This window comes from Nannobrachium achirus (genome assembly GCF_963921795.1).
Source record: "Nannobrachium achirus genome assembly, chromosome: 1".
NCBI classification, from domain to species: domain Eukaryota; kingdom Metazoa; phylum Chordata; class Actinopteri; order Myctophiformes; family Myctophidae; genus Nannobrachium; species Nannobrachium achirus.
In genome coordinates, this window is record NC_137810.1 from 35858189 (window position 1) to 35883639 (window position 25451).

At 41.7% G+C, this 25451-nt stretch overlaps 1 protein-coding gene across 1 annotated transcript in view; it reads right to left on the bottom strand.

Annotated features, from left to right (window-relative positions):
- Positions 1 to 753: 753 nt before the first annotated feature.
- The window catches only part of LOC308283677 (ankyrin repeat domain-containing protein 13C-like), a 52842-nt gene continuing 28144 nt past the window's right edge, over positions 754 to 25451 (bottom strand). Inside the window, exons 5-13 of the mRNA XM_080724146.1 lie at positions 24198 to 24243; positions 20451 to 20517; positions 16017 to 16161; positions 14524 to 14655; positions 11471 to 11632; positions 6529 to 6608; positions 5442 to 5540; positions 3753 to 3853; positions 754 to 2799 (exon numbers count right to left, since the gene is read on the bottom strand). Coding sequence (XP_080580272.1) covers positions 2669 to 2799; positions 3753 to 3853; positions 5442 to 5540; positions 6529 to 6608; positions 11471 to 11632; positions 14524 to 14655; positions 16017 to 16161; positions 20451 to 20517; positions 24198 to 24243 — 963 coding nt within the window. The 3' untranslated portion in view covers positions 754 to 2668. The remainder of the gene's footprint in view (positions 2800 to 3752; positions 3854 to 5441; positions 5541 to 6528; positions 6609 to 11470; positions 11633 to 14523; positions 14656 to 16016; positions 16162 to 20450; positions 20518 to 24197; positions 24244 to 25451) is intronic.

Sequence of the window (25451 nt, forward strand, 5' to 3'; positions counted from 1 at the left end):
ACTACTCAAAGTTGGGAAACTTAATGGGTCCTACAACTTTGCAGCTCAATCTGTGGTACTGTTGTGCAAATCCTGCCTGTATATCTCTGGAAGAAAGCCTATTGCTCCAACCAGTCTCTCAGAACTTGGTCCCAAGTTTGGAAAATGTTTAAGGCGGACACAAATAATGCTACCACTCTGTAACAGAACACCAGCTTCCACTTGCCCCATTACACAGGCCTATTCTGAAGGAGCAGTGGGGAAGTACAGTGTCTTGCTCAGGGGCACTAACACAGACTTAAGGTTTTTGCACACTGCTGCGTTTTTTTCTGCCGAATATCGAAGCGAATTTCGGAGCACGTAAATAAAAACACATTATGTCAATCACGTTTGCACACTGCTGCCCGTTTCGTATTTATTTTCGGACCAGGGTTGATTTTTCTGATTTTCGCAACTGTCACCAATGGGTCCCTTGCTCGCTCGCTCTACTTGGCCTGAAAAATGTTATTGCGGATTTCGGATTTCCAAAACGCAACGTAGAAACGCAGCAGTGTGCAACCAGCTTTAGCGGGCAAGGTTCGAAACCGCAACCTTCTGTTTACCAGATGGCCTCTTTACTCAGCTATTGTGATTGATATTCTTCAGTGATGTACAAAGAAACCTAATATAATTCATAAAATACAATGTCAATTTAGGTACGTGTTTTTTTTTATTTTAGTAAATTTTTATATGAAAATAGTGTGGCAGGCTTAAACAAGGGTTCTTGCTGTACAACTGGCATGATGCAAGAAAACAGAATACATGTAAATGTCCAAGAAGTTCAAGTCATAACCTGTAGTGTAGATCGTACACAGGAGAGGCGGAACACTTCCATTGGTTGCACTAGCGACAAGTAGAGAATATAAAAAAAAAAAGCTACTCTATTTGGCTACGTTTGATGTTTAATATGGATACCAATAAGCACATTGTTCCACACTTTAAAGGCCTGGCACCAAGAAGAAACGGCACCACATCTGTGTAGTCAATTTATTTCCCCCCCTAACTGACAGCCAGGTTTAGTGACGTTCAGCATAATACCTTTTTAGATCAAAACCAAATAGTTTGCCAATAACAATAACGAAGCAATCTTAAGCGATATAAAGAAGCTCTACCTGCCAGAACAGCACGTTGCAGCATTCTACAGAATGAGTTGAACCTCTGTGCTCTTGTGCTCGGAAACGAATAGTTGTTTCATACATTTGAGGGAAAGGGGGGTGTACAGGCTACTAAAATGAGGTGGAAAAACTGTTGGAGAAAGTAGGTTATTATTTCTTTTTAGTTTGTTTTACCAGCACATAACTATGTACAAAATGGCTACTGCCACCATGATGCCAATCCAGGGACCCATTTGATCAACTCCCACAAAGCTTTACGCACACATTTCCACAGCTTTTCTTCTTACAGAGGACACCATAGGTCCACCAACACAGAGAATAAGAAAAATCAGAAAACAAATAAAATTGAAACGGATAAAAACTCATAAAACAGTTGTATTTACACATTGCGCAAACTGGGAGGGAAAAGCCTGTAAAAATGGCAAAACATTGTACTTTAATCATTCATTCTTTCACTCACTAACCACGACTTTTGTGTCAGGTTTCATTTAGATGGTTTGTACAGTTTCTTACATGGTTTACAAAGGTAGGATAAGAAAAAAAGGCTAAGACATATTAACTTATAATGCCACAAATACACACACACACAGTCAAACGAAAGAGAAGACTTTCTTGCAGTACCATTCAGATTCGTAGTGTTTCTTGAGATTACTTTCATAGCCCTGATTCTCTGATAATATGAGTATTCAAATGCAGCACTTAGTGACGGTTTATCAAGTGGCAGCACAGGTCCCACCCGTTCTGCCTGCGTCAGCTCCAGAACTGGGTTGCTGTAGTGAATCTAGTTAGTGCCCAGAAGTGCGGCGTTTGCCACCAAGTTCTGGATAATACTCATTACACATAGAAAACACAAGTATTTATTTTACTTGTTGCTATGGCCTAGCTCCAAGACCACATGTTGATTTTAAGATGATTGACCATTAGGCGTTGTCAACTTCAACAGAATCCCTTTTTAACCACTTTAACCCTGGCGTCCCTATTTTGGGAAAATAAAATTAAAAAATACATTTTCAAAAATAGTGAAAATAGCAGATCTACAAGCTTGTAGGTCGTCTATTTTTGCCGTACGATGAAGTAAATAGAGTTCAGTGGTTAACATCCCAGACACGGTAACTTTACAGTGCTTTACTACACGTCAGTCCGACACAATCCCTTTATAAACATTACATACATACTTACAGACATTAACAGCCACAGAAATCCATTCTCTTTCCATTTAAAAACCCTCATGCTTTCCTCTCATTCCTCTGTTCGTTCATAACCCGTGTTAAATTCAATGCCCTTTCAAAGGGGAGATCTTCAGACTCCAAGATGCCCAATGGATGTAGTTATCCGCCCTGCCCCGGGGTTGAGAGAAATCCAAAGTGAAAGCATATTATTGAATATGCAATATTACGCAGCTCCAAAAACACCTTGTATACAATATAAAATGACAAAGTTACAGCCCCAGTGGACTATGCCGTGTTAAACATCGTCATTTTGCATCAGATACAATCTGTTTCGGAGCATAGCGGCGGCTTGCCTTTAGCCAGAGTTTAAAGGTCAGGGAAGCGGCTGGGGTCCTCTTTGTATTCGTTGGGGACGGTGAAAATGGACTCCTCAAACTCGTCGTAGCGGAACTCTTGAAATGTCACCGTGGCCGTGATTGTAGGAAACACTGGGATGTCTGCAGGGGGCGAGGAAAAGCATCAGAAACATTGTGTGAAAAAGGGTTTAGACATTTATCGGTCACATGTCTAGAAAGCAGGTGGCAACGTCGGGGCACCAGAATGGGGAGGGATTGGTTCTAGGTCCTTTCAGGCTCTCACCAATCAGAGCTCTATGTTGTCACTCTGTCCCTGCCACTGTATGTGTCACCTGCTGTGCTGGTTCGCCACCCACCGGAGATTCTTATGTGTAATTGGATAAAAGCAGATGGCGACTACCCACCCGCTTTGCATAAAGACCACTAGGTCCTCAACTACGTGAGCGTCTGCCACCTGGAAATGCCCATCACTACTACAATTCTGTCCCGCCACTTTGTGGTCCAATCCAGCATCCAACGTTGTTGAACTTCTCTCAATCACCTTTCCTTACTGAAACAGTAAGGAAAGGTAAATGAAGACGTAAACTAATGAAGACCAATTTAAGGCCTTTGTCACCCAATGTGAGAGGAATTAGAACCTGAAATAGAACTAGCATTTTAACCACATGAAACCTAGCATTCTTATTCTAGGCATGTTATATAATAGGCAGAAAGTTACTTTACTTTAATTTACTTTACTTTATTTGTTTATTTCGACGGGACAATGCATATTAATGAACACTACACAAATGCAGTGTAAATACACCGGACTTAGCAAGAATGCTAAATTTCATCCGCAGTCCCCACATGAAAACAAAACACATACCAACAAACAGAACCCTACATTAGGAGAGAAGGCCTTAAAAACATACATACAAGCACCAACCTATTCCATATGAAAACAAAACAACACATACCAACAAACAGTTCGTAATGTGATGGGTTTAGAGCTAGTAGCGCGACTATTTACAGCGAAGAGATTTGGTTGGTAGAGAGCATGTAATAATGATGTCCATGTGTACTCAAACAAGCATGCAGAGTAGCCGGTTACATACCGAGTTTGACAGGAAAGCCAGGGGGCAGCTTCATCTGCACAAACTCCCTGAGTTTGTTAAAGTGCTTGAAGGGGGCGATCACCTCCAGGACGTTTAATAACCTGAGCAGGAGCACAGCCAACAGGGAATACACACGTTCATGTTATACTGGTTATGTCTCTGCAGGACGCTGCCACTTTAACAACTTGTATCCTGATGTCCCTATTTTTGGCACATCATTATAGGTGAAACATTTTCAAGAAAGATACAAAAAAATACAAATTTAAATTTGTTTTTTTTAAAAGGAAAAATAGTAGATCTACAACGCCTCGCATGGCAACATGTTGTGATGTTGTAGAAAAATTGGCTTTGTTTTTTAAAAAGGAAAAATAGTAGATCTACAATGCCTCGCATGGCAACATGTTGTGATGTTGTAGAACTTGTATTTTCATTATTCATTGTACAACAAGCAAATTGCTTGCTCAGGGTCGGATACTGACAGGTCTCTGCTTTACATGTGAAGTGAAATTGAAACAACTTGTTGTGATTTGACACTTTAAGAATTTAGGCTATATGCATATACACCATTTTGTTCTACTTCCGGGTGTCTTTCGACTTCCTTCACAGGTGTTACCGATGATACTAATGAAGGGTCTGTTCCATTCTGGTCAAACAGAGTCAGGGTGCTGATATCGTGCATGTTGGCTCACTGGAAACACTCCGTTACACCAGTGGGTCTCAAAGTGTCCTTGAGTGGGTTCCAAATGTCCCCATACAGGTGTGTAACTCTGACAGTGTACAAATGTCAAAAATCAAATGGACCCGTGTGGGTCCATTTGCTTCCATTTGTATAGAGTTATGGGTGTCCTTGAAATTAAAGAACCACTGTACAATAAATCAAACAGAGCCTTCATTAATATCATCAGTAACACCTGTGAAGGAAGTCGAAAGACACCCGGAAGTAGAACAAAATGGCGTATATGCATAGAGCCTAATAACCGAACAAAGTATATAGGGCAAGGGTCCTCAGACTTACTACGGTGAGTCCTCCAAATCTTTGTGTGAGAAACTTTTTTCTCCTTTTTTACATTAACCATTTAAACCCTAGTGTCCATACTCTGAGAACTTTAGCCAAAAATAGCTGATCTACAAGCCTTTGGCGTTGTGAGCCTGTAGATTGGCTATTTTCGGCAAGAGGTTTGGTGTAGAGGGAAAAAGAGCAGACTAAGTAAAGAGTGAAAGTTCAAGTTGATTAAGTATTGACAATTCACATGGTTATCTGAAAACACAAATTGACATGAATCTAAAATACACTGATGATCGTGCTGTCAAACAATGAAACTATATGGAATCTATGAAAAAGTTGTGGGGGTCCCCGCTTCATCTCTTTCTCTCTCAACAAAGGGGTCATTGGCCTGAAAACGTTGAAGACCCCTGATATAGTGATATATTAAGTAGTTACGGTTATCTTCTAAGACAGGAAGTAGAATAAAATATAAAAAATATTTAGAACGCTAAACGTTCAAGTGTATGTTATCACTGTTGTGTGCATGGAAGATATTATATACAAAACAATTCACATGTACCCCAACCTTCCCAATACATAACAAATGACTTCATAGACTGCGGAGGCTAAGATTCTGTCCATCTCTGTCAAAATAATCCATGAACTTTACTTAAGAAAAGATATGTAGAAAACGGTACACTCACGATTCAATGCCGAGAGGGAAGTCTTGACTCATGGCTACGGTGGCCTTGAAGTTCTTCTTGCTCTCTTTGCATACCAGCTCTCTCCCTAGATGAGGTGCTCTGACAAGAAACAAACAAACCCAATCCATTAAATTCCCGATTTTTGCACCATCACGCCATGGGTATAAAATGACCCAAATAATCATCCCATTGATTTACAACATGATTTCTTTCAAGAGAAATAACAAAAGAAAATGTGTTTATGCTTTTATCCTGCAAGAGCAGCCATTGTTAACATGCAATTTGGGCCTTTTTCTTTTGTTATGTCTTGGAATTAGTAATTGTTATTCATTTAATAGTCTAGGAAATGGTACTGTTGCAGTTATTTCAGATAAACAGTAAATAGAAAAAAAGGATTTCACAAGGATGGTACAATTAAGTATTTTTGTATGTAGATGGCTTATGACTGGCTAATGGCTAATGACACAAGTTTAATAATTAGGACTTGTAAGGTCCTTCCTTACACACCTGGAGCAAGGCAAACGACCACTACGATAAATGGTAAATGGTGCATTTATATAGCGCTTCTATCCAAAGCGCTTTACATAGATTGTGCATTACATTCACCCATTCACGCACACATTCATACACCGGTGGCAGAGGAAACCATGCAAGGCACCAACCTGCTCACCGGGAGCAATTAGTGGTTCAGAGTCTTGCCCAAGGACTCTTCGACATTAACTCAGGGGAAGCCCGGATTCGAACTGGGAACCCTTTGTGCTCTAATAACGGTTTCTCTACGGTTTCTCTACCCCTGAGCTATGCCGCCCCACGATATCATGCATATACTGTAGGTGGATGATTACATTCGCTGTGAAAAATAGACTTTGTTTTTAAATATGCCGCTTTATCGCTGCGTTTATTCAAGTTCTGTGGGGAATGGATGTACCATAAACATAAACACCAGTTTAAATTAATGTGGATGAATCGCTAAAAAAAGAAAACATATTTTGTCAACCTTTAGTAGACAAAATGTCAGCATTTCCTGGTTTGATAAATATAGTGAATGTTAATCATTTATGTTTGTATTAAGAATGAAGACACATACTTTCCATTCTCAGCAGAGATATATTCTTCCCAGGAGATGGTGTTAGGTGATGGCGCTGTTAGTGACTGCCTCCTCACAGGCTGAAAAGCAAAGGGTACAAAAGTTTCAATATATTATGGTTTCCAAAAAGTTTCAGAAATGGCACAAGCAATTGCAGATCTCCAAACTCATTTTGAGCATGTAGATTGGCTATAGAAAATAGGGCTTTAGTAGTTAAGAGTCATCTCTTGAACAGGGATAGTCCCTGTCATTTTGCCTCTGTAACAGGATGCACAACATATGTCTCAGTTACCACTAGATGGCCCCAACACACCACTGAAGTAAATGACCTGATTAATGCTTATACACAAAATGACTTCACCACTGCCGTCTGTGGCTCTCGTAACTCTGTATACTAATGACCATCCGCGGGAGTAAAGTCTGGAAGCCTTTCAGCAGGGCATGGCTTCTGCCCAGACTCGGCTCACATTCACTCTGCCCGCCATGCCAGTGTCTCTATCCTTGAACCCGGGTTCTGCCCGCCAGAGACAGTGAAACAATGACTACAGTAAAGCAGATGGAAGGGCCAACAGAACTCCGGGCAGACATGACAATGATTTATAATTAGCACTCTCAAGCTTAATACTATAGCCGTGGAATTGTTTTGTCTAACCGGCCTCAATTACAGGTTTCTCGTCTTCTAACCCTTATTTACCCGGGCAAGTTGACTAATAACACTTTATTTATAGCGCCGCCCTGGGGTAACGGTTGCTAATAACACTTTATTTATAGCGCCGCCCTGGGGTAACGGTTGCACTCGTTGCCACACGCCCGGGAGCTGCCCTTTACCTCCGCAGTTTTGCACCGTTTTCCACCCGAGCAGCTGGGGGTTTAATGCCTTGATCAAGGGCACTTTGACAATAGTTGTTGAGGGGAGGTGGGAGTTTTACTTGTTATAGCCCCATCATTGATCTCCCCAGCTCATCACAGCTTTTTAACCAAATAGCCCACAGTTTAAAACCCATTTCCTCTACACTGACCTCATTTTCTGCATAAATACGGATTGAGAACTTTACTCTATAACACACACAGTCACCTACGTAATTACACCAAACGTTACAACGGGCGGAACATTATCTCCATTCGGATGGAAAGGCAGCTAAGCCTGTTGACTTCCCATACAGCAGTAATTCTTAACCTTTTTCATTTCAGGAACCCCCAGTTTAATATGCATGTTGCCACAGGTTCCAGGGACCCCCCAAAAGCAAAATTTGAGTTACAAACGTTCGCTTTGAAAATACATATATTCAAAGATTTGCACACATTTTCACGACTTTTTCAAAAATAGCAGATCTACAAGCTCGCTTGTAGATCTGTAGATTGAGCATGTATATCTGCAATTTTTTATACAGCAGTAATTCTCAACCTTTTTCATTTCAGGAACCCCCAGTTTAATATGCATGTTGCCACAGGTTGGATAAAACATTCTATCCCTGGGACCCCATCTGCACTGTGAAATCCTCAGTGTTCATTTAACTCTGAGAGAGTCCAAATGGAACTAACCATTATGGTTACGGACCCATCAGCATCCATTTGGGTGCACCCTAGACCCGCCGTAGAGAGCCAGTGCCTTTACAGCACCGTGTCCATCACACAATGTGTTGATGTTTTCACTCTTATGGCAGGTGGTTTCATGAGCGCCAGCTCTCACGCCGTGTTCGTGTGTGTGTGACAGCTCTGTCCTCTGTTGTGATTGGGGACAGAGTACACACAGCCTGGTGTGGGGGGGGCTGATCTCCTGGAATGCCAGCCGTGTGCCCTCCCGCTCCCCCCTCCTGCTCCACCTCCCTATCCCATCCATGGGTTTTAGCCCTCCTCTATCTGATCAATAGCGTGGGGTTCTGTCATAAAGCCCCCCGGGCTTCCCTTGTGTCCACAGATGCAGGGTTGACCTGCTAAAACCCCCCTGGGCTGTGTCCAAAACGGGGGCTCGGCTACTATCATCGTATCGTCGTAAACAGACCTACGTCACAGGGAGGGAACCAGCCTGCCTGGCTATTTTCCTCCATCCAACTTCCATGTATCGTTTTTCCAGTGCCACTGCCGTGTCAGCAATCGGTTACAAAAAACAAGCACGCAGTCACACGCACCATTTTACAGACATAAATTTGCTCTTTTTTTCTTCTCCCTCTAAAACAGTCGCTCGATGGGCATTCACTCAAGTGTACATGGCCTGTGAAGAGTCCGACACAAAACAAGAGGACACATTGATGAAACAAAGCCCGACGCCGAAACAACAGGGACTTGACAATACCAGCGAGCAGTTAGAGGGCATCTATTGAGTGTTGTGCGGCTTTGTCTTCAGTGTGTGGCTGGCTTTATGTGCGGTGTTTAGACATGGGCTTGTTGAGCAAACTCTGGAACATACTAGAGTTGAGTTGTGGCATAGGGCTGTGTGAATATAGGTGTAGATTGTCAATATCACCAGCAGGTGGCGACGTTAGGCCTCAGAATAACATGCTTAACAGGTGCTTTTGTGGACAAGGGTGGGGTTGGGTAATTCTGTTACAGCAGACAAAACAAGGTGACTGGGTCCAGGTTTTCATTCTAGAGTTATGTCAGAAACAAACAAGACTTCAAAGAACCTACAGACAGGAGTCAGACTGAGGTATTTCTCTATAATAACCATGCAAAGATGGATTACTTAGAACGTTAAAGAGTCTGGAGTTGACGGTGCAGGGGAAGTCCATGCTGTTCTAGCAGGGTTTGTCAGACTTTAGTAGGTGCTAACCTTAACTTAAAGGGCCACTTTGCAGGAAGATGTGAAGATCTGACTTAGCACTTCCCCATGTGTTCTGTGGCTAAAACACAGTTGAAAAACCACAACAGCCTGCGTAAAACACATTTGGTTGTTCTTGTTTTTTTCCCCAACTATATCCGTCCTGTATACAGCCATACAATAGGATTCTGGTTAAAAATTGTCAAAGTTGCCCTTTAACCCATTTAGAACGGGTACACATTATAGTGTATTATTATGTTATGCTTTAACTATTGAAAAAGAGCAGATATACAAGCTCACAGCGCGGCACCGAGTGCCGTGCTGTGAGCTCGTAGATCTGCTATTTTTGAAAAACCTGTTTCTATGTCAGCAATCTGGCTAGCCATCGTCAAAGAAAAGGTCCTTTTCACTTAACTGGAGCTCAGTTAGTCTGTTCTTGAGAGACTACTATGTCAGTGGTTCTAAAACCTTTTCATGTGAAGGACCCCCAAAATGAAATGTATTTGGCCACGGACCCCCATCTCAAAATATCTAGTTTCAGGGACCCCCCAGAAGCAAAATTTGAGTTACAAACGTTCGCTTTGAAAATACATATATCAAAGATTTGCACCCATTTTCAAGACTTTTTCAAAAATAGCAGATCTACAAGCTCGCAGCGCGGCACTCGGTGCCGCGCTGTGAGCTTGTATATCTGCTATTTTTCACAGGTTAAAGCATTCAATAATTCTATAACTTTAAGTGAGCGGAAGCTCCATGGCGTGAAGTGTTGTGAGGTGTATTTGGGCCTACGCCGATGGTCCACCAGGACAGGACCGTCTCAGGGTGTAACCGGCAGTTATGCTGCAGGCACAACAAGAACATTGAATCTTTACAAACACACTCCTCTTGCTATGAGCTTGCTTGTATCAAGTGCCAAGAAGGTCAGAGCGACCTACACCAAACCCTCCCAAATGATAAAAGAGACGACGAAAAAACTCATGCTTGATTTATACTTGGGCCTATATAGACCATGTCTGATACCAAAAACAGATGATCTACAAGCTCACAACCAAGTATATATAATTCATGCCTTTTAAATATCTCTCCTAATAAAGTTTTTTTTATTTTTATAAAGCAACTTTGGGTACTAAGAAAAGTGCTAAAATTATTATTATTATTATTATTATTATTATTATTACCCTTATTATGTGTAACCACAACGAAAGGGTGTGCAGAGCAGACAGTCAAATGAATAGAGACAGATAGATAAAATAAATTTGTTTTCTCTATCATCATCTCTTGAGATCCAAATATGTTATCAAAATGATAATCTTGCGCAAAATCAGAGCTTTACTCATCTTTAGCTAAATAGTATAGTGCAAATTTGCACTATACAAATTATTGTGCATTGTTTATTATTTTGACTTCTGTACCACTTCCATATCAACAGTCTATTGTGGTTTTCTGATAATGAAAGCTGTATGTTTTAATCCCATGTAAAGCCCAACTAGGGACAAGAGTAGAACAACAGCAACAGCTATTGTATAAACTCTGCCCTGAGACTGGGAGGTTGGGGTTCGATCCCCGGCCAGGTCATACCAAAGACAGAGAAAAATGGGACCCAGACTCAGTAACAAGGGTTGGATTGGGAGTCCCTGTGACATACTAGCGTCATGTCCAGGGGGTGACATCAAGCTGTCTCACGCTAAGGGATGGGACGATAAGCGATATTATCGTTTATTGTGATAAAAAACACCCACAATAATTGTATCTTGGAGATTTAATTTATCGTGATATCGTCCTCCGTCATGCACTGGGATCAGTTCACCTTTTATTTGCCGAGCTGCATATCTGGTACCACTTAAACCCTCTATAATTGGTAAAAGGTACTTATAATATACATACTTGATACAGTCTTTCTTTCACTCTTTTTCAACGGTCTTTTCCAAGAAATTGCCGATCTACAAGCTCACAACGCGTCGCGTTGCAGCGCATTGTGAGCTTGTAGATCTGCAATTTTTTGGCAATTGTTCCACCCCAGGATTATGATTATCATGATAATATCGTAAATCGTGATTTCTTTTGTCACAATAATCGTGATATGAAATGTTCATATCGACCCATCCCTAGTATAAACTCTATACAAATCAGTTTCATGCTCTGTATTGAAACTATGTTAAACAGCATATATTTTCATTTCATCACCTCAAAGTTCTGCTCGATGAGGTTGGCTCCTTTGCTCAGGCTCTCCATGATGGCTTTGTTCCTCAGGATGTCCTCCTCGCTCAGGTGCTCCCTCCTCTTCCTGGACTCCAGCACCAGGCCGTTCACCCAGTAGAAATCTGCCAGGAAGTTCCCCACACGCTCCTGGAGAGACAGAGACACGGAAAATGTAAAAAAAAACACACAAACACAGTTGCACAGAGATACATTGAAACACCAGTGGTGTAAAGTAACTAAGTACATTTACTTAAGTACAATTCTGAAGTATTTGTACTTTACTTGAGTATTTGGCACATGGGCTTTTCATTAAAGTGATCCCTGACTAATAAGACAAATATGCCTTAATACATTATAATTGTCCTCTATAACTACAATGTAAAATTAAAAACACCTCAATTATTTTATTTCTTCTAGAAATAGCTAATCTTTCACTCAATAGGGGAAATGCCCGTCGCAAGTTGATGATGTCATAAATGTCAAGTGTGATCTATCCCTATGGAATTAATGGCATGCATGTGAAAATAAAAACAAACTTAATACTTCCTATGGTTAATATGAGCATCAAATCAATATTTCAAATGTGTTTGTGTTTTGTTTTTTTGCACATGCATGCCATAAAAATGACACGTGACATTTATGACATCATCAACTTGCGACAGGCATTTCCCCTACTGAGTGAAAGATTAGCTATTTCTAGAAGAAATAAAATATTTAAGGTGTTTTTAATTTTACATTGTAGTTATAGAGGACAATTATAATGTTTTAAGAAATATTTGTCGTATTAGTCAGGGATCACTTTAAGTTTTAGTTTACATGTAAATGACAGCAGGACATGCTGAATGGATAGCAGTGACCTTAACAGAAAAAAGTGAATCTCCATAGCACTTACCGTAGCACTCGCCTACCCTAAATGACCAGACATGGAAGATAGCATTTTTACTGATTAAGTGCTTGGTCTACCTACGTTACGTTTTTATTTTTATTTTTTCAAGATTGATATTGCTATGCATTTGATGTATTGATGTTGATGTATTGATGTATTACCTTGCCTATTGTATTGATGTATTATCTGCTTATTGTAAAACGCTCTGGATTAAGATCGTCTGGTAAATGCCAAAATTGTAAATTGTATTTCCAATTTTCAGTACTTTCACTTCACTTCTACTCCACTACATCGCAGAGGCAAATGTTGTACTTCTACTCCACTACAATTATTTGAAAACTTTAGTTACTTTGTAGATTTTGCTTATTATTACAAAACATACATTAACCACTTCAGCCCTATATACATTCCGACCATTTAATGAATGAATACCTACTCCTCCCGCGGGGGAAATTCAGATATCGCAGCCCAACCCAGCTGCTTTTTTTATCAGCTTTAACCCAGCTGAACTCAACCCAGTGATGCCCACAAGGAGCGCAAGGGGGAAGGGGAGCAGTGGTAGCTGGAGTGGGGAATCGTACCTGCGACCTCTGGGGCCTCCGGAGTCCTAGGTGTGGACACTAACCACTCAGCCAACACTGCTCAATTTCCGACAAGCTCACAATGCGACACATTGTGAGCTATTTTCAAAAGATTTTGAAACGTTTTATTTATTTGAAAACCTATGAAATGGGACATTCTGGGAATACTTTTGTACTTTTATTATTAGTACATTTCTAATTGTAGACTTTTACTTGTAATAGAGTGTTTCTACATTGCAGTATTGATACTTTTACTTAAGTCAGACATGAACCATATACTTCATCGTTTGACAAATACTGTAGCTAGGTGATGCAAGGTTACACCGTATCCAACTACCTGCTCACGTGTCGCAATGCACAAAATAGGGACACCAGGGTGAATGTGGTAAATAATCTATTCTCCATGTCTCTCATCGAATACAGCTTGTGTTTTTTCAGCCACAGAGACCAGAGACCATCACCTGTAGCCTGTCTCGTGGGCTTGTGTCTGCACAGCTGGGATGTATGTTAACTCTCTGCGCCTCCTTTTGAGCTTTGTGTGTTTGTTTTTTTTAGATGTTGGATACAGTTCAGGAAATATGATCGCAGATGCGGACATTCTGTACCATATTACAATGTCTTGAATAACAGAACGGCCATTGTTACCGGAGTCAGACATGGGTCACTAAGAAGAGGAGCCTGATGCATTTGATTATTAAGTGGGGAAAGAGGGGAAAAGGCAGAGTTCACATGCGTAACAGTGAAGGGTAATTGTGTTCAGGAACATGTAAATGTTCCTGAAAGAGAGGGGATATCATTTTAAAGGATAGTTTTGCCATTTGTCAACCAATACCTTATTAAAATGTTGTTTGCCATATTTTATCATGGATAACCAGAAAGAAAAACACTTTCAAGCAAGAATTGTATATCGTCATTTATATTGACTAGAAGCTCAGCCAAAGCGTCTAGTCGGTGACCGGCCTACTCGGGAACGATGTAAACAGGGAATGAATGCCCCACCCTTTAATGCAAACCCCATTATACCTGTTGTCATAGTTGCCTGTGTGTAAATAGGGAATGAATGCCCCACCCTTTAATGCAAACCCCATTGTACCTGTTGTCATAGGACCCGTTTTGACCAGCTGTTTGCCTGTGTCCATTTATGCCCATATATGGAGATCTCTGTATCTGTCTGTCTGTGTCCCTTTTATGCCTGTATATGGAGATCTCTGTATCTTTCTGGGTGTCCTTTTATGCCCATATATGGGTCTGTCTGTGTCCCTTTTATGCCCAAAGGCCTGAAATGTGATATACATTCATATTGTCAGGAACTCAGGAAAGACAACATTGCTGAGAAAGTGACGCTTTTTGTTTGTTTCTTCATCTTGAGCAAGAACGCAGGCTGCTTGCTTTGCCACACGGAAAACCACATATCGGGTCGAGGCCGGGCACTGCACTCCGCGCTGCGGCGGATGCCGAATTTGAAGCCGGTGGGACGAATGGTTCTCGAGATACGCGGCGCACATACTCAGAGATTTCTCGCATTTATTTTAAGTACTGCAGGTATAGCCGTATTAAGAGTGGGTACAAACCGTCTTGTCCTCTCTGAACAGCCAGCCAGTCTGAGCCCTGGAGAACGTGATGGACTTGGTGGAAAGTGTGGCAGAGTAGACATCACTACTCATCAGGATGTCCACCTCCTCTTCTGTCTCCATCTCAGACTCCTGAAAGTACAGGCCAGAGATGGTCAGCTACTGGAGTGTCAAAACACAAGCTGACAAGACACCCACCTTTTGAATCTTTAACCCATTAAACCCAGGAAAGCATTATTAGGTAAACAAATCCAATCGGTGCGCAACCCTATGGCGCGCGCACACGATCAGACCAGTGCAGTGTTTCTCAACTAGTAGACCGTGGACCTGACTAGCAGACATGCACTCTGACACAGACACACACCGTTCCTCTCCTCTCCCCCCTAAATCATTTTCAATCCCAAATACAATGCTTTAACTGTTATTATTGGCTCCTTTTACGCACCTGCTTGTCAAAAATCACGGTATGCATTTTCACTACAGGGAAAATGTTATTCTCCCAGTACTTTCAGCAAAAATTACTTGGTACTTTGCCATGAAAATACGGACGCCACCAAGAGGTCCCACTTTGCATACGGCACTGAAGTTGTTAAGGGTTGACGTCGTTAACACACTTGTTGCCAGGATAAAAATCGACTAATGTCTTCAATTGTCACCATTTTACCTTTTAATGTGCACGATGGTGCACAGGTCATGCACGGATAATGCACAGATCATGCACCACACGTGTGCACGCCATTCACAGCTTTTCCGTTCAGGCATTCAAAAGATAGAGGCTATAGTGTTTTCATCAAATGTAAACAAACATGGCTGCCATGTTTGAAAGATAGAGCTGTTCTGGGAGTCAAACATGCATTTAGCGATCGCGATCATGCCGAAACCGGAAGTAGGAAGTAGGGAGAGCAAAAAAAAATTGTGTTTGGCACGGGGACATGCGGCCCAAACTCGGGAAACTCGTGTTTGGCACCAAGGTTGTTAAATGTCTGAAAACACACATTTAGCATGAATCCAATATGTACAGCAGGGTTCCCCAATAGGTGGCCCACGGGCCATTTGCTGCCCGCGGGGGGCTACTGTCTGGCTCACACCAACCCCAGTAATAATGGTGGTATAAGAGCAGCAACAACACTAGTATATCGTCGTTGTCGGCTGGAAGTCTTGTATCTCCAAATTTGTACGTTCTTTCGCAAAAAAAGTAGTGAAAACAGCAGATATACAAGCACACAACGCCTCGCACCGCAAGGCGTTGTGTGCTTGTAGATCGGCGTTTTCACTAGTTTAAATCATTTTAAAAATTATAAATTCAAAACGAACGGTTTTGGACATACAAGATTTCCACCCGACAACGACGATATCTGAACTGTCGCTGGAGTAGCAGGAACGCCGCCGTCGCCCCCTGCAATGTTGTGGCCCTCAGCTTAGTACCCTAGACATAATTCGGCCCTTGGGGAAAACTAATTGGGGAACCCTGATGTACAGTATATCTCACAGACCTCATGGTGTATTCTCTGGTAGACCTTCTGCTCATTGTCCAGCACCACAAAGGACTCAGAAGGGATGGCATCACCGTTGAAGATAAAGCTGAGATCACCGCGCTGGCACTTCATGTCTGTGAAGTCTATCAGGGTGGTGTCCAGTCTGTACAGACACACACACAGGTTGGGTTTACCATCTTTGTAGGGACATCAAAACGTAAAATCATATTTTACTCTATATTGACCAAACTGATCCTAACCACAACCATAAACTGTGTATGTGTATGTATACAGTCTATTCTGGCTGTCACACTAATCCTTTAATGCCAATCCTTTTTTTATCGCCACACATTTAGTTTTTACATGCAATAAAGCAAAAAGCATAATAAGAATAATAATATGACCCAAAACAAATTAACCATTGATCGAGTATCCAACACGCAGTGCCTCCAGTACTGCAGGACCATGGAATTCCATGGTCATTGATATGGAACAGTACCATTATTGTTCTATTTCCACAATTTATTAGGACTACACATTAGACAAAATTTAAGAAAATGAAAATAAAAAATAATAAAAAGCAGTTTTGCCTATATGACTATACTTTGGCTATCCTTGTCTGGACCAAAAGTTCACACAAGGATAGTAAAACAAAATCACAAACAAAATCAATCGCATACAACTACACACAGATATAGGTCATGGTCCCTGCAATAAACTTAAGTGGTTATATATCTCCCATGGCAACAATTAATGCACATTATTCATTTAAGGTGTATTCACATTCCCTGCGATGAAAGAGGATACCCCCCCCCCTTTCACTTTTGTTTATGGCTATGTGTACACACACACAATGGGGTTGAAGGAGAGGGCATTAAGAACAGTGAAAGAGGAGAAACGACAGTTATAGGAAACGGAGAGACGGAACAGGAGGAGAGGTGGAGGGGGGAGGAAGTGATAATGAAAGATAAGGTACAAGAGCAACACAAATGGACAGACTCAAGGCCACGTCCTCTCTCTAGTCCAGGCCAATGGTTCTCAAAGTGGGGTCCGGGGACAAACAGGGGTCCTCGAGGGAGTTCCAGCCAGGGGTCCCCGGCAATATTAGTTAATGTAGTAGAGTATCCAAACCAGTTGAATCACTTTAACTCTAATTGGATATTAGATAATAGCCGACCCAGAAGCTCACAATGTGTCGCCGCATTGTGAGCTTATAGATCTATATTTGATGACCAGTCACACACAAAGGACAAGGAGGCTGATGAGGTTCTCACACCACCATAAGAATGTCAATGAAGATACGTCTCTCGCTCTGTCTCCCTCTCTCAACATTTATCCGTTTGCCTATTCCCTGTGTGTCTCTCACCCTCCCTCCCTCTCTCTCTCGCTCAAACTAGGATAATAAAACAACATTTTGAATACCAAATTTCGCAGCCCCGGAGGCCTGCTGGAGAATAATGATGAGAAACTCACCAACTACACTGCTTCTCACATAGGCACATTCACATAGATTTAGTTCGATTCCATGTATGCATGTGTGCCTTTGGTTAAAAGTGTGTGTGTGTGTGTGTGTGTGTGTGTGTGTGTGTGTGTGTGTGTGTGTGTGTGTGTGTGTGTGTGTGTGTAATAGAACGGGCGCCTAGAGAGGAGAGTGTGTGATGTGCACCTAGCAACAGCTCTAGAGCCATTTTATTGGTGAGCAGCATAACATGATGTGTGTGTATGTATAGACAGTGTGCCACTGCCACAGCAGTAGTGCAAACCTCAACACTTAATTTGAACCTTTCCACAGCTCGCCGTATCGGTGCTGTGCAGCTCGGCACATATTACCATTAACACGGGCCAGGGAGAACACGCCAGTTTGGATTCCACACAGGAAGTTGTGATGCCCCGTAGCGGTAATTGATAGTGACGTCTTATGGCGTGCGGGCCCATTATAAGAGGGAGCAGGGAAGCAAGGTGAATGCTATGCTACAGGGACTCTCCCTATGAGAGGCTGGCTCTGTCCATTTTGGAGAGGAACCGGGGAAGTAAAATAGATGTGCAAACAGATGCCTTGTCGCTTGGCTTAGCAGGTTGTGAGGACTGATTTCACCGATTTTGGTCTATTCGGGCAAACGAAGCTGTCGTCGCGGGCGCAATAGGCCATTAACAGAGAGAGAGAGAGGGAGAGGTGTGCCGAAAGATACTACAGACAATATCCGCACTATTACGCAGTGTCCCTATTCTGGGGCAAACATTTGGTGGAAACAGTCACAACGCGTTGTAAGCTTGTAGATCGGCTGTCTTTTTTGCAAAGAGATTTGGTGTAGAGGGAAAAAGAAGTGAATCAATATAGGCCCCTGGTGGACCCCGGTCGGTCAATTAAATATAGGGTTTAAGTGGTTAAGAGTTGGAAAGTACCTTTTAAAGATGCTTAACTTTGTAATGTGATAATATTGGTGAAGCTCTTTCCACCATACTGTACTTTACTTCAGGGCATTATTCAAGAGAAATACCATTACTGCAATAGTGGATGAACATAGTTGCTTCTTAAAAGCTTTCTTCACATGAAATTAAATACAGGAGTCAGCCTGTGTAATGGGAGAGGTGGATACACTATCTTGTGGCACTCAGGACAAACTATAGTAGTTGAAAAAAGAGCAAAAGCTCTTTGACACAGTGTGAAAAGTCTCTCATCAGCTGCAGTGTAAGTTTTTTCACCAAATTTTGATTTAGTCTTAGTCTTTTGAATGACACACCACTTAGTCTTAGTCCTGTCTTAGTCTTCTGAAATTGTTTTGGTCTAGTCTAGTCTTAGTCGACTAAATATCAAAATATTTTAGTCTTAGTCCTTTGGGATTAGTCTTAGTCCTTTGGGATTAGTCTTAGTCTTTTAGTCTTCGTCTTTTACGATAAGTCTTTTGGGCTAAATATAACCACATAACTCTGAACAAGTTATTGTCTTTTACTGCCTTTTACTTGGTCAAAAAAAACATACATAAAAGATGTATTTGGCTTTAACTGCATTGCAGTTACATACCAGTGTTAATTTTTACAGCCATTAGTCTTAGACTTAGATTTAGTCTTAAGGGGGTTCCAGACGGCATGCGGTCACCGCCTCCTAGTAATTCATTTTCAATGGGAGGTGGGCGGCTATTTCGGCCGCGCGGAGAAGTTTAGAGGCGGCGAGGCGAGCGGGCGCAGTCCCCTGAAATCCCTGCGAGCGTGCTCGTTCGTGCATGCGCACGCGGGTGGCGAGAGATGGATTGTGTTCATCTTTGTGAAATGCCGCGCAGCGTTTACTCACTGAGCGAGTGTGTTTGTGTCTCACCGCGGTGCGGCCGCCGCTGATCATAGCGGGAGCCCCTGCGGCAACCGCTACTCATCTGAAGAGCCCTTTAGTCTTAGTCTTTTGAATAACACAAATAATATGATAAAATAAAATATGAACGAAATAAAAATAAAATAAACAAAAATAAAAATAAAACAATTCACAGGAGGCAGGCAGTGATCTCCCCAGGTGCACATGCCCCCCCACCACCTCGTACAATTCAGCAGTCTTAGTCTTTTGAAATTGTTTTAGTCTAGTCTAGTCTTATCGACAAAATATCAAAATCTTTCAGTCTAAAGGCCCTTTTCCACTGGCAGCGATAACGATGACAATAACGATTTAAAAAAGTGGGTTTTCAATTGAAGTGGATCGGCAGCATCCACTCAACACCGATACAGACAACGATAGCCGACAACTACATCGTTAGGATCAACAACCTGATTAAGGTCTATCGTCATCGTTATCGCTGCCGGTGGAAAAGGGCCTTTAGTCTTAGTCGACAAAATTAACACTGCTCATCAGGAGAGCCCTGATGAATCAGTGAGTAAGAGCACATGCTACATAAATAAGGTTATTGCTCGGAACTGACCATTGTTGGAATACGACCCATGGCTCTTTACTGCATGTTAGCCCACCTCTCCATTGTCTCCAACACTAACCCGCAATAAAAAAAATCGTAAATTCATAATTTATAATGAATGCAGCTGATTGTGGTCCAGGATCTTGCTCAAGGACACAATGTGCGTCGATGGCTGCACACTGGCAGTTGAAGCGACTGAATGTGAGAGCTTGCAGATACAAAGCAGTCTCTCTTACCACTGAACTGTTCTGTTCTTAACCACTTAAAGGGATAGTTCACTACCAAAATGACTTATCGATTACTCACCCCACGGAAACTTGAATACAAATACAAGAAGACAGTGCCGTCCTCACCGGACATGCATGCAGAGACTCTTAGTTAATGAAGTCAAAGACGTTGACTGCCATGTTATTTGTGTCCAAGTGGCCACTCATACCCCAAACTACATAGTGCTGCTTTAAATTTACGTATTATCCGACATAAATATCAAAAAAGTATCAGACAGGGGGGTATCAAAAGCAGAGGCATGGACCCCCCCAGTAGTATCTACTTGACTCACCTGATGTTGAGGCCTTGCTTGTAGATCTTACACGCGTCTGATGGCAGGATTCTTGAGAGCAGAGGCACTGCAACAGAAGGAAGCATGTTGTTGCTGTGGGGAAGACAACCTTGTATCTCCACATTTCATTTGATTTTTTTTGTTTGTTCCGCCCCGTAAATTAATGTGCTACTTCGTCATACTAGTGTCGCATAACAGTTGCAAAAATAGCCGATCTACAAGCTCTCAATGCTTTAATGTAGATCTGCAATTTATTAGATTTTCTTTTAAAGGACAACTTAGTTTTTTTACAATAAGGGTTCATATTTTAGATGGTAATTAGAGAAAAGATAAGATGAGTGTTTTCATGTACTGCTTTCTATTGTTTTAGCCATTTTAATTGATGTTGATTTTAGTGGTTGGGGGCATGTGTACAAGTTGCTAAATGTGTTTTTAGACACAAAAAGCCCATTCCCAAGATGCACTGCAATCTTTCATGGACAGATGTGACTTATGGGGGCTAATGGTGTCACTGTAAATAATAATAAAGAAATCACTGGCTTATTCTGTCTAAAAATACATATTTTGCAACTTGTACGCATGCCTGCACCCACTGAAATCTAAGTCGGTAAAATGGCTAAAATGATAGAAAGCAGTACATGAAAACATTTTAAAACTCACCTTTTCTTTTCTCTAATTACAATCTAAAATATGAACCCTTGTTGTAAAAAAACAAAGATGTCCTTTAAGTGAAAGTGGTTACTGTAATTGTGTCCGTGGGTTTTATACATATTTAACCAATGAAAAGTATTAACAAGACAAGCGCTTGTGACTAAAGAATAACTAATGGATCCATTGGAATACAGGTTCTTTTCCCCCATTTCCTGAAAAGTCACTGTTTTGGTTTCCATGCGACAGCCATGAGGAGAGAAAACACAGCATGAGATAGTCTAAATTTAGCAAGGCCATTTAATAATAAAGAATTACCAACCACTTCAAAGCTGCTAGAAAGTTCAACCCTGCAGATGCCCATATAACCAGCAATAACTTGTACTTTAGCTCTGTACTGTAAATATTTAATGTCCCCTCACACAACCCCTGTTGGGTTCAGAAAGTCATTACTTAGGGAAAAAAATAAACCGTTTCTTTGGTCCATTGCCTACATTACACAAATCTCAAGACACACACACACAAAATAGCTCAGAATAAGTTATTAAATAATTCCATTAAGGACAGCATAATAAGAAGAAACTTCTGTTACAAGTTGAAAAAAAGAGCCAAAACAGATGGGACAGCCTCATCAGAGTTGGAAAAACAGCCACTAGCAGAATGCCGGTGAGTTTGAGGCATCCCTACTAACTTTGCTTCTTCTACTAACTAACTAGCTGATACTATGCAGGGAACAAACAATGATTTGGAAGTTGTATTTGCATTCGATAAGAATCCAGCTGCTGAATAATGAAACCAGCTTTAACAGCTTCCCTATCCACAAGTTTCCTGTGTCCCATAAGCCCTTGCGTAAAGGCTGGGCATCACTTCCTGTTCCGGATCATAGTCGGGTCCGCGGTGGAAGGCTATCCACCGCGGTGTAGTCTTTTCGAGTCTTTTTGAGTCATAAAACTACAACGTTACATCATTCCTCGCGGTGGAGAACTTTCCACCGCGAGTCCCAACACATCTCTCTGTTTTTACTATCAGACAGACAGGCTCTACACCCCGTTCACTGATTGGTCGACCTGAACCGGTCTAGACGGGGTAAAGGACTTCACCGTGGGCTGTGACTATGATGGCCTGCACTTATTTTCTGACTTGAGGTGGAAAACTTTCCACCTCAAATTTGCGGTGGATAGCTCTCCACCGTAGACTCTGATCCGGGCTTGAGCCGTTTCATTCTGACTGGTTGCTGTTGCTGCTGTAAACCTGTGACACCTGAATCTTTGCATGGTGATTCAGTGATTTGAATCAGCTGTGTGGAGGAAGTGAAGCCCACATTAACACACACCTGGGCTACGTCCGAAATCCACCATATTCCCTATACTAATGTAGTGTACTAAAAGGAAGTAGTGTCCGAATTTATAGTGAGTATTTTTGTACCCTAATATAGTGGGCTCAAATATCCCACAATGCATCTGGATGTGTAGGGTGCATTCGATGGTCACTATTCAAGCCCTAACCCCCCACAATGCACTGCGCTGCGGCCGCGGCCGCTGCCTCAGCGCAGTGGGTGGGTGTATGTCTGCATGTGATGAATGTGGCACAAACATATTAATATTATTCATTCATTCATCCCTGAATTAATAATGTCGACGGAGTAGTGTCCGAAATGCGCTGATGGGTTCACTACTGTAGTACACTACATCTGGATCCCTCATTTAGGGTTAGGGAGTAGGGGACGAGTTCCGCATTTCGGACACAGCCCTGGCCTTTTACCCAGTACGCTTGTTGGGATTGGAAACTTGTGGATATACTTTGCATGACAAATAGAACATCATATCTAAAATCTCAGAACGGCTCGGATCGCGATGCAATGTGAGCTTGTAGAACTGCTATGTTTTGCCATTTTAGAAACCTTTTGAAAAATATTGAAAATGTGCCCAAAATGGGGACACCAGGGTTAATGTGGTCAATTATGGGATGTATCGCCCGCTGTGGCTAGTGAGCAAAGGTCAAGCTTCCTGCTCCGTCCCTCGTGCAGATAGGGTCACCTTCAGTCCATGCCTTATGCATCAGGCAAGTATCTGTACATCCACTCACTGCAGATACAACAGGCTTGTACCCATGCAGTCCTTACAAATACAGTACAAGTCACAACATCAATAAATCATGATACTCTACCGGCATTTCCAGCCACCAGGGCTATGGGACCACAATTGACATTCATTTTATATTAATAACTAAATTGTGAAAACGGCGGTGCATAAAACAACTAGGGAACAAGTGAATAATTTTCTGTGCTTCCCGTGGCCATTTAATTAAATTTCTTCGCACCGCCAATATGAGTACAATACTACACAACACCTCTGTGGCTCTGTGTGGTTGATTACACCCCCCTAAACAAATGTGCCGTTACGCAACCTCCCAACATGCCTTTCCTATCGTGCGTCCATTATGTAAACTGACAAAGCGTGTCAATAATTAACAACGAACGTGTGCACAGCACTCAGTCCCAGCTCACAACTTGAGTGCCAACAAGTGTTTAGTTCCATAAACAGCCTTATGATTAAACTGGCTGTAGCAACGACTGGGTTCAGTTTTGCCTCCGCGGGACACCATGAATGGTGAAAGATGATAGGCGTTTGTCTGGACACATTGACCACAAGCCATGTATGACAGGTAGTGATTTCTTGAGTCGAAAATAATCATGGCCACCAGGGGGAGTGCCTTTCAACATGTAGGCCTTTCCCACGGCCGTTACCCTGACAGCACAGTGTAAACAATTTGTCATCACTGATCTCTTCACTTACCAGATGATCCACCAACACCAGTGCATAGCTAGACAATCTGACTGTACACCACTTCACTCCTTCTGTAACACTTTAGTTTGACGAAAGTTCAGGGTAAACTCTAATCTAAGTCATACTGTCAGCCATGTCCAGGACCTGGGTAACACATTTCGTTTTGTACTTGTACTGAATGACAAATAAACTCCTTGACCTTGAGTGTCCACGTTATTATTCGGTGTGGCTATGTCTAATTGAAATTCCGTTTAGATAGCATTTTTCTCCCAAGATTCCAAGTAGGCCAACGGTAAACAAAAACCTGACTCACCCCAGCTTTGGAAGTCCCAGTGGAGCTCCAAGTAGAAGTCCCCAAGCTGTAATAGAAAAATAAGAAAAGACAAAATGAAGTAGTGAACTCCCTCATAAGTCCAAATAAAGAGACATAGTAGAGTAATGCATCATTTACTAGAACTATGCACTCAGTACGGTGCAAAGGGGGGCAGGAGGCATATTCTACCTCCCTCCCTCCGTCTGTCTATCTGGGCCATGTGTTGACAGTGTTCTGGGGCTGTGCATCACACGTGTATGACAGGGCACAGGGCAATCGGGGGAAGGGATATAAAAAAAGGACTGCCATTATATAATTGCGGTGAAACCAGAGTGACAGGCTGTAAGGACACATCTTCGACGCTAAACAGTAAGGCCAGTGAGGCTTTAAGCAATGTGGTCAACCTCTCATTGTTTTAGTCTATGTGTCGGCCAAGTAACCAAATCTTAAATATTTATATATTTATGTTATTCAAATAACAGCCTGTTACACCAAGTTAATATAAACCTGCTATAGTACATCCACAACAAGGCAGGCAAAAGGGCTGATACTCATTTCATTCATCCCATTTTAGTCCTGTTGATTAATCCCAGTTTGTGGCACATTTTCAGCGCAGCTGTAAACTATCTGAGTGGGTTGTCCTGATCTCATAAGCACTGCCAGTGTCCTCAATCCCTCTTTGGCGGATGATGTAATGCTGCTAGGGCATCATCATTTGTTTATTGTCAGAGTTGTATAATCCCCAAGATGAGGATGATAATGATGATGCTGATGATGCAGTGAAAAAAAAATCAATGTGACATTGATGCTGGCGCTGCATTACTTTTGTAAGGCTCAGAAAAGCTGATTGTCAATCCATGCAGTGGTGGAAAGTAACTACTGTAAGTAGGCTATTTACTCCTAGTAGGTAGTACTACACAGTACAATTATTTAAGAATGTTCTACTTTACTGGAGTACTTTCAATCATTTTACTTCAACTCCACTACATCTCAAAGGCAAAATATTGTACTTTTACAAAAATACTATTATTTGAAAACTTGAGTTACTATGGTTACAAAACATACTTTGACCACTGCAAAATGGCTTTACAAAACACATTTTCTTGTAGACCTGTAATTCGACCATTTCTGATTTACTTTTAAAAAAATGTAAAGGTTTTGACAATAACATGTCCCAAATAAATAGAGATGCCAGATTTAAAGTGGTTAAACACGCACAATAATAATCTTATGAACTGAATTTGAAATTAACTG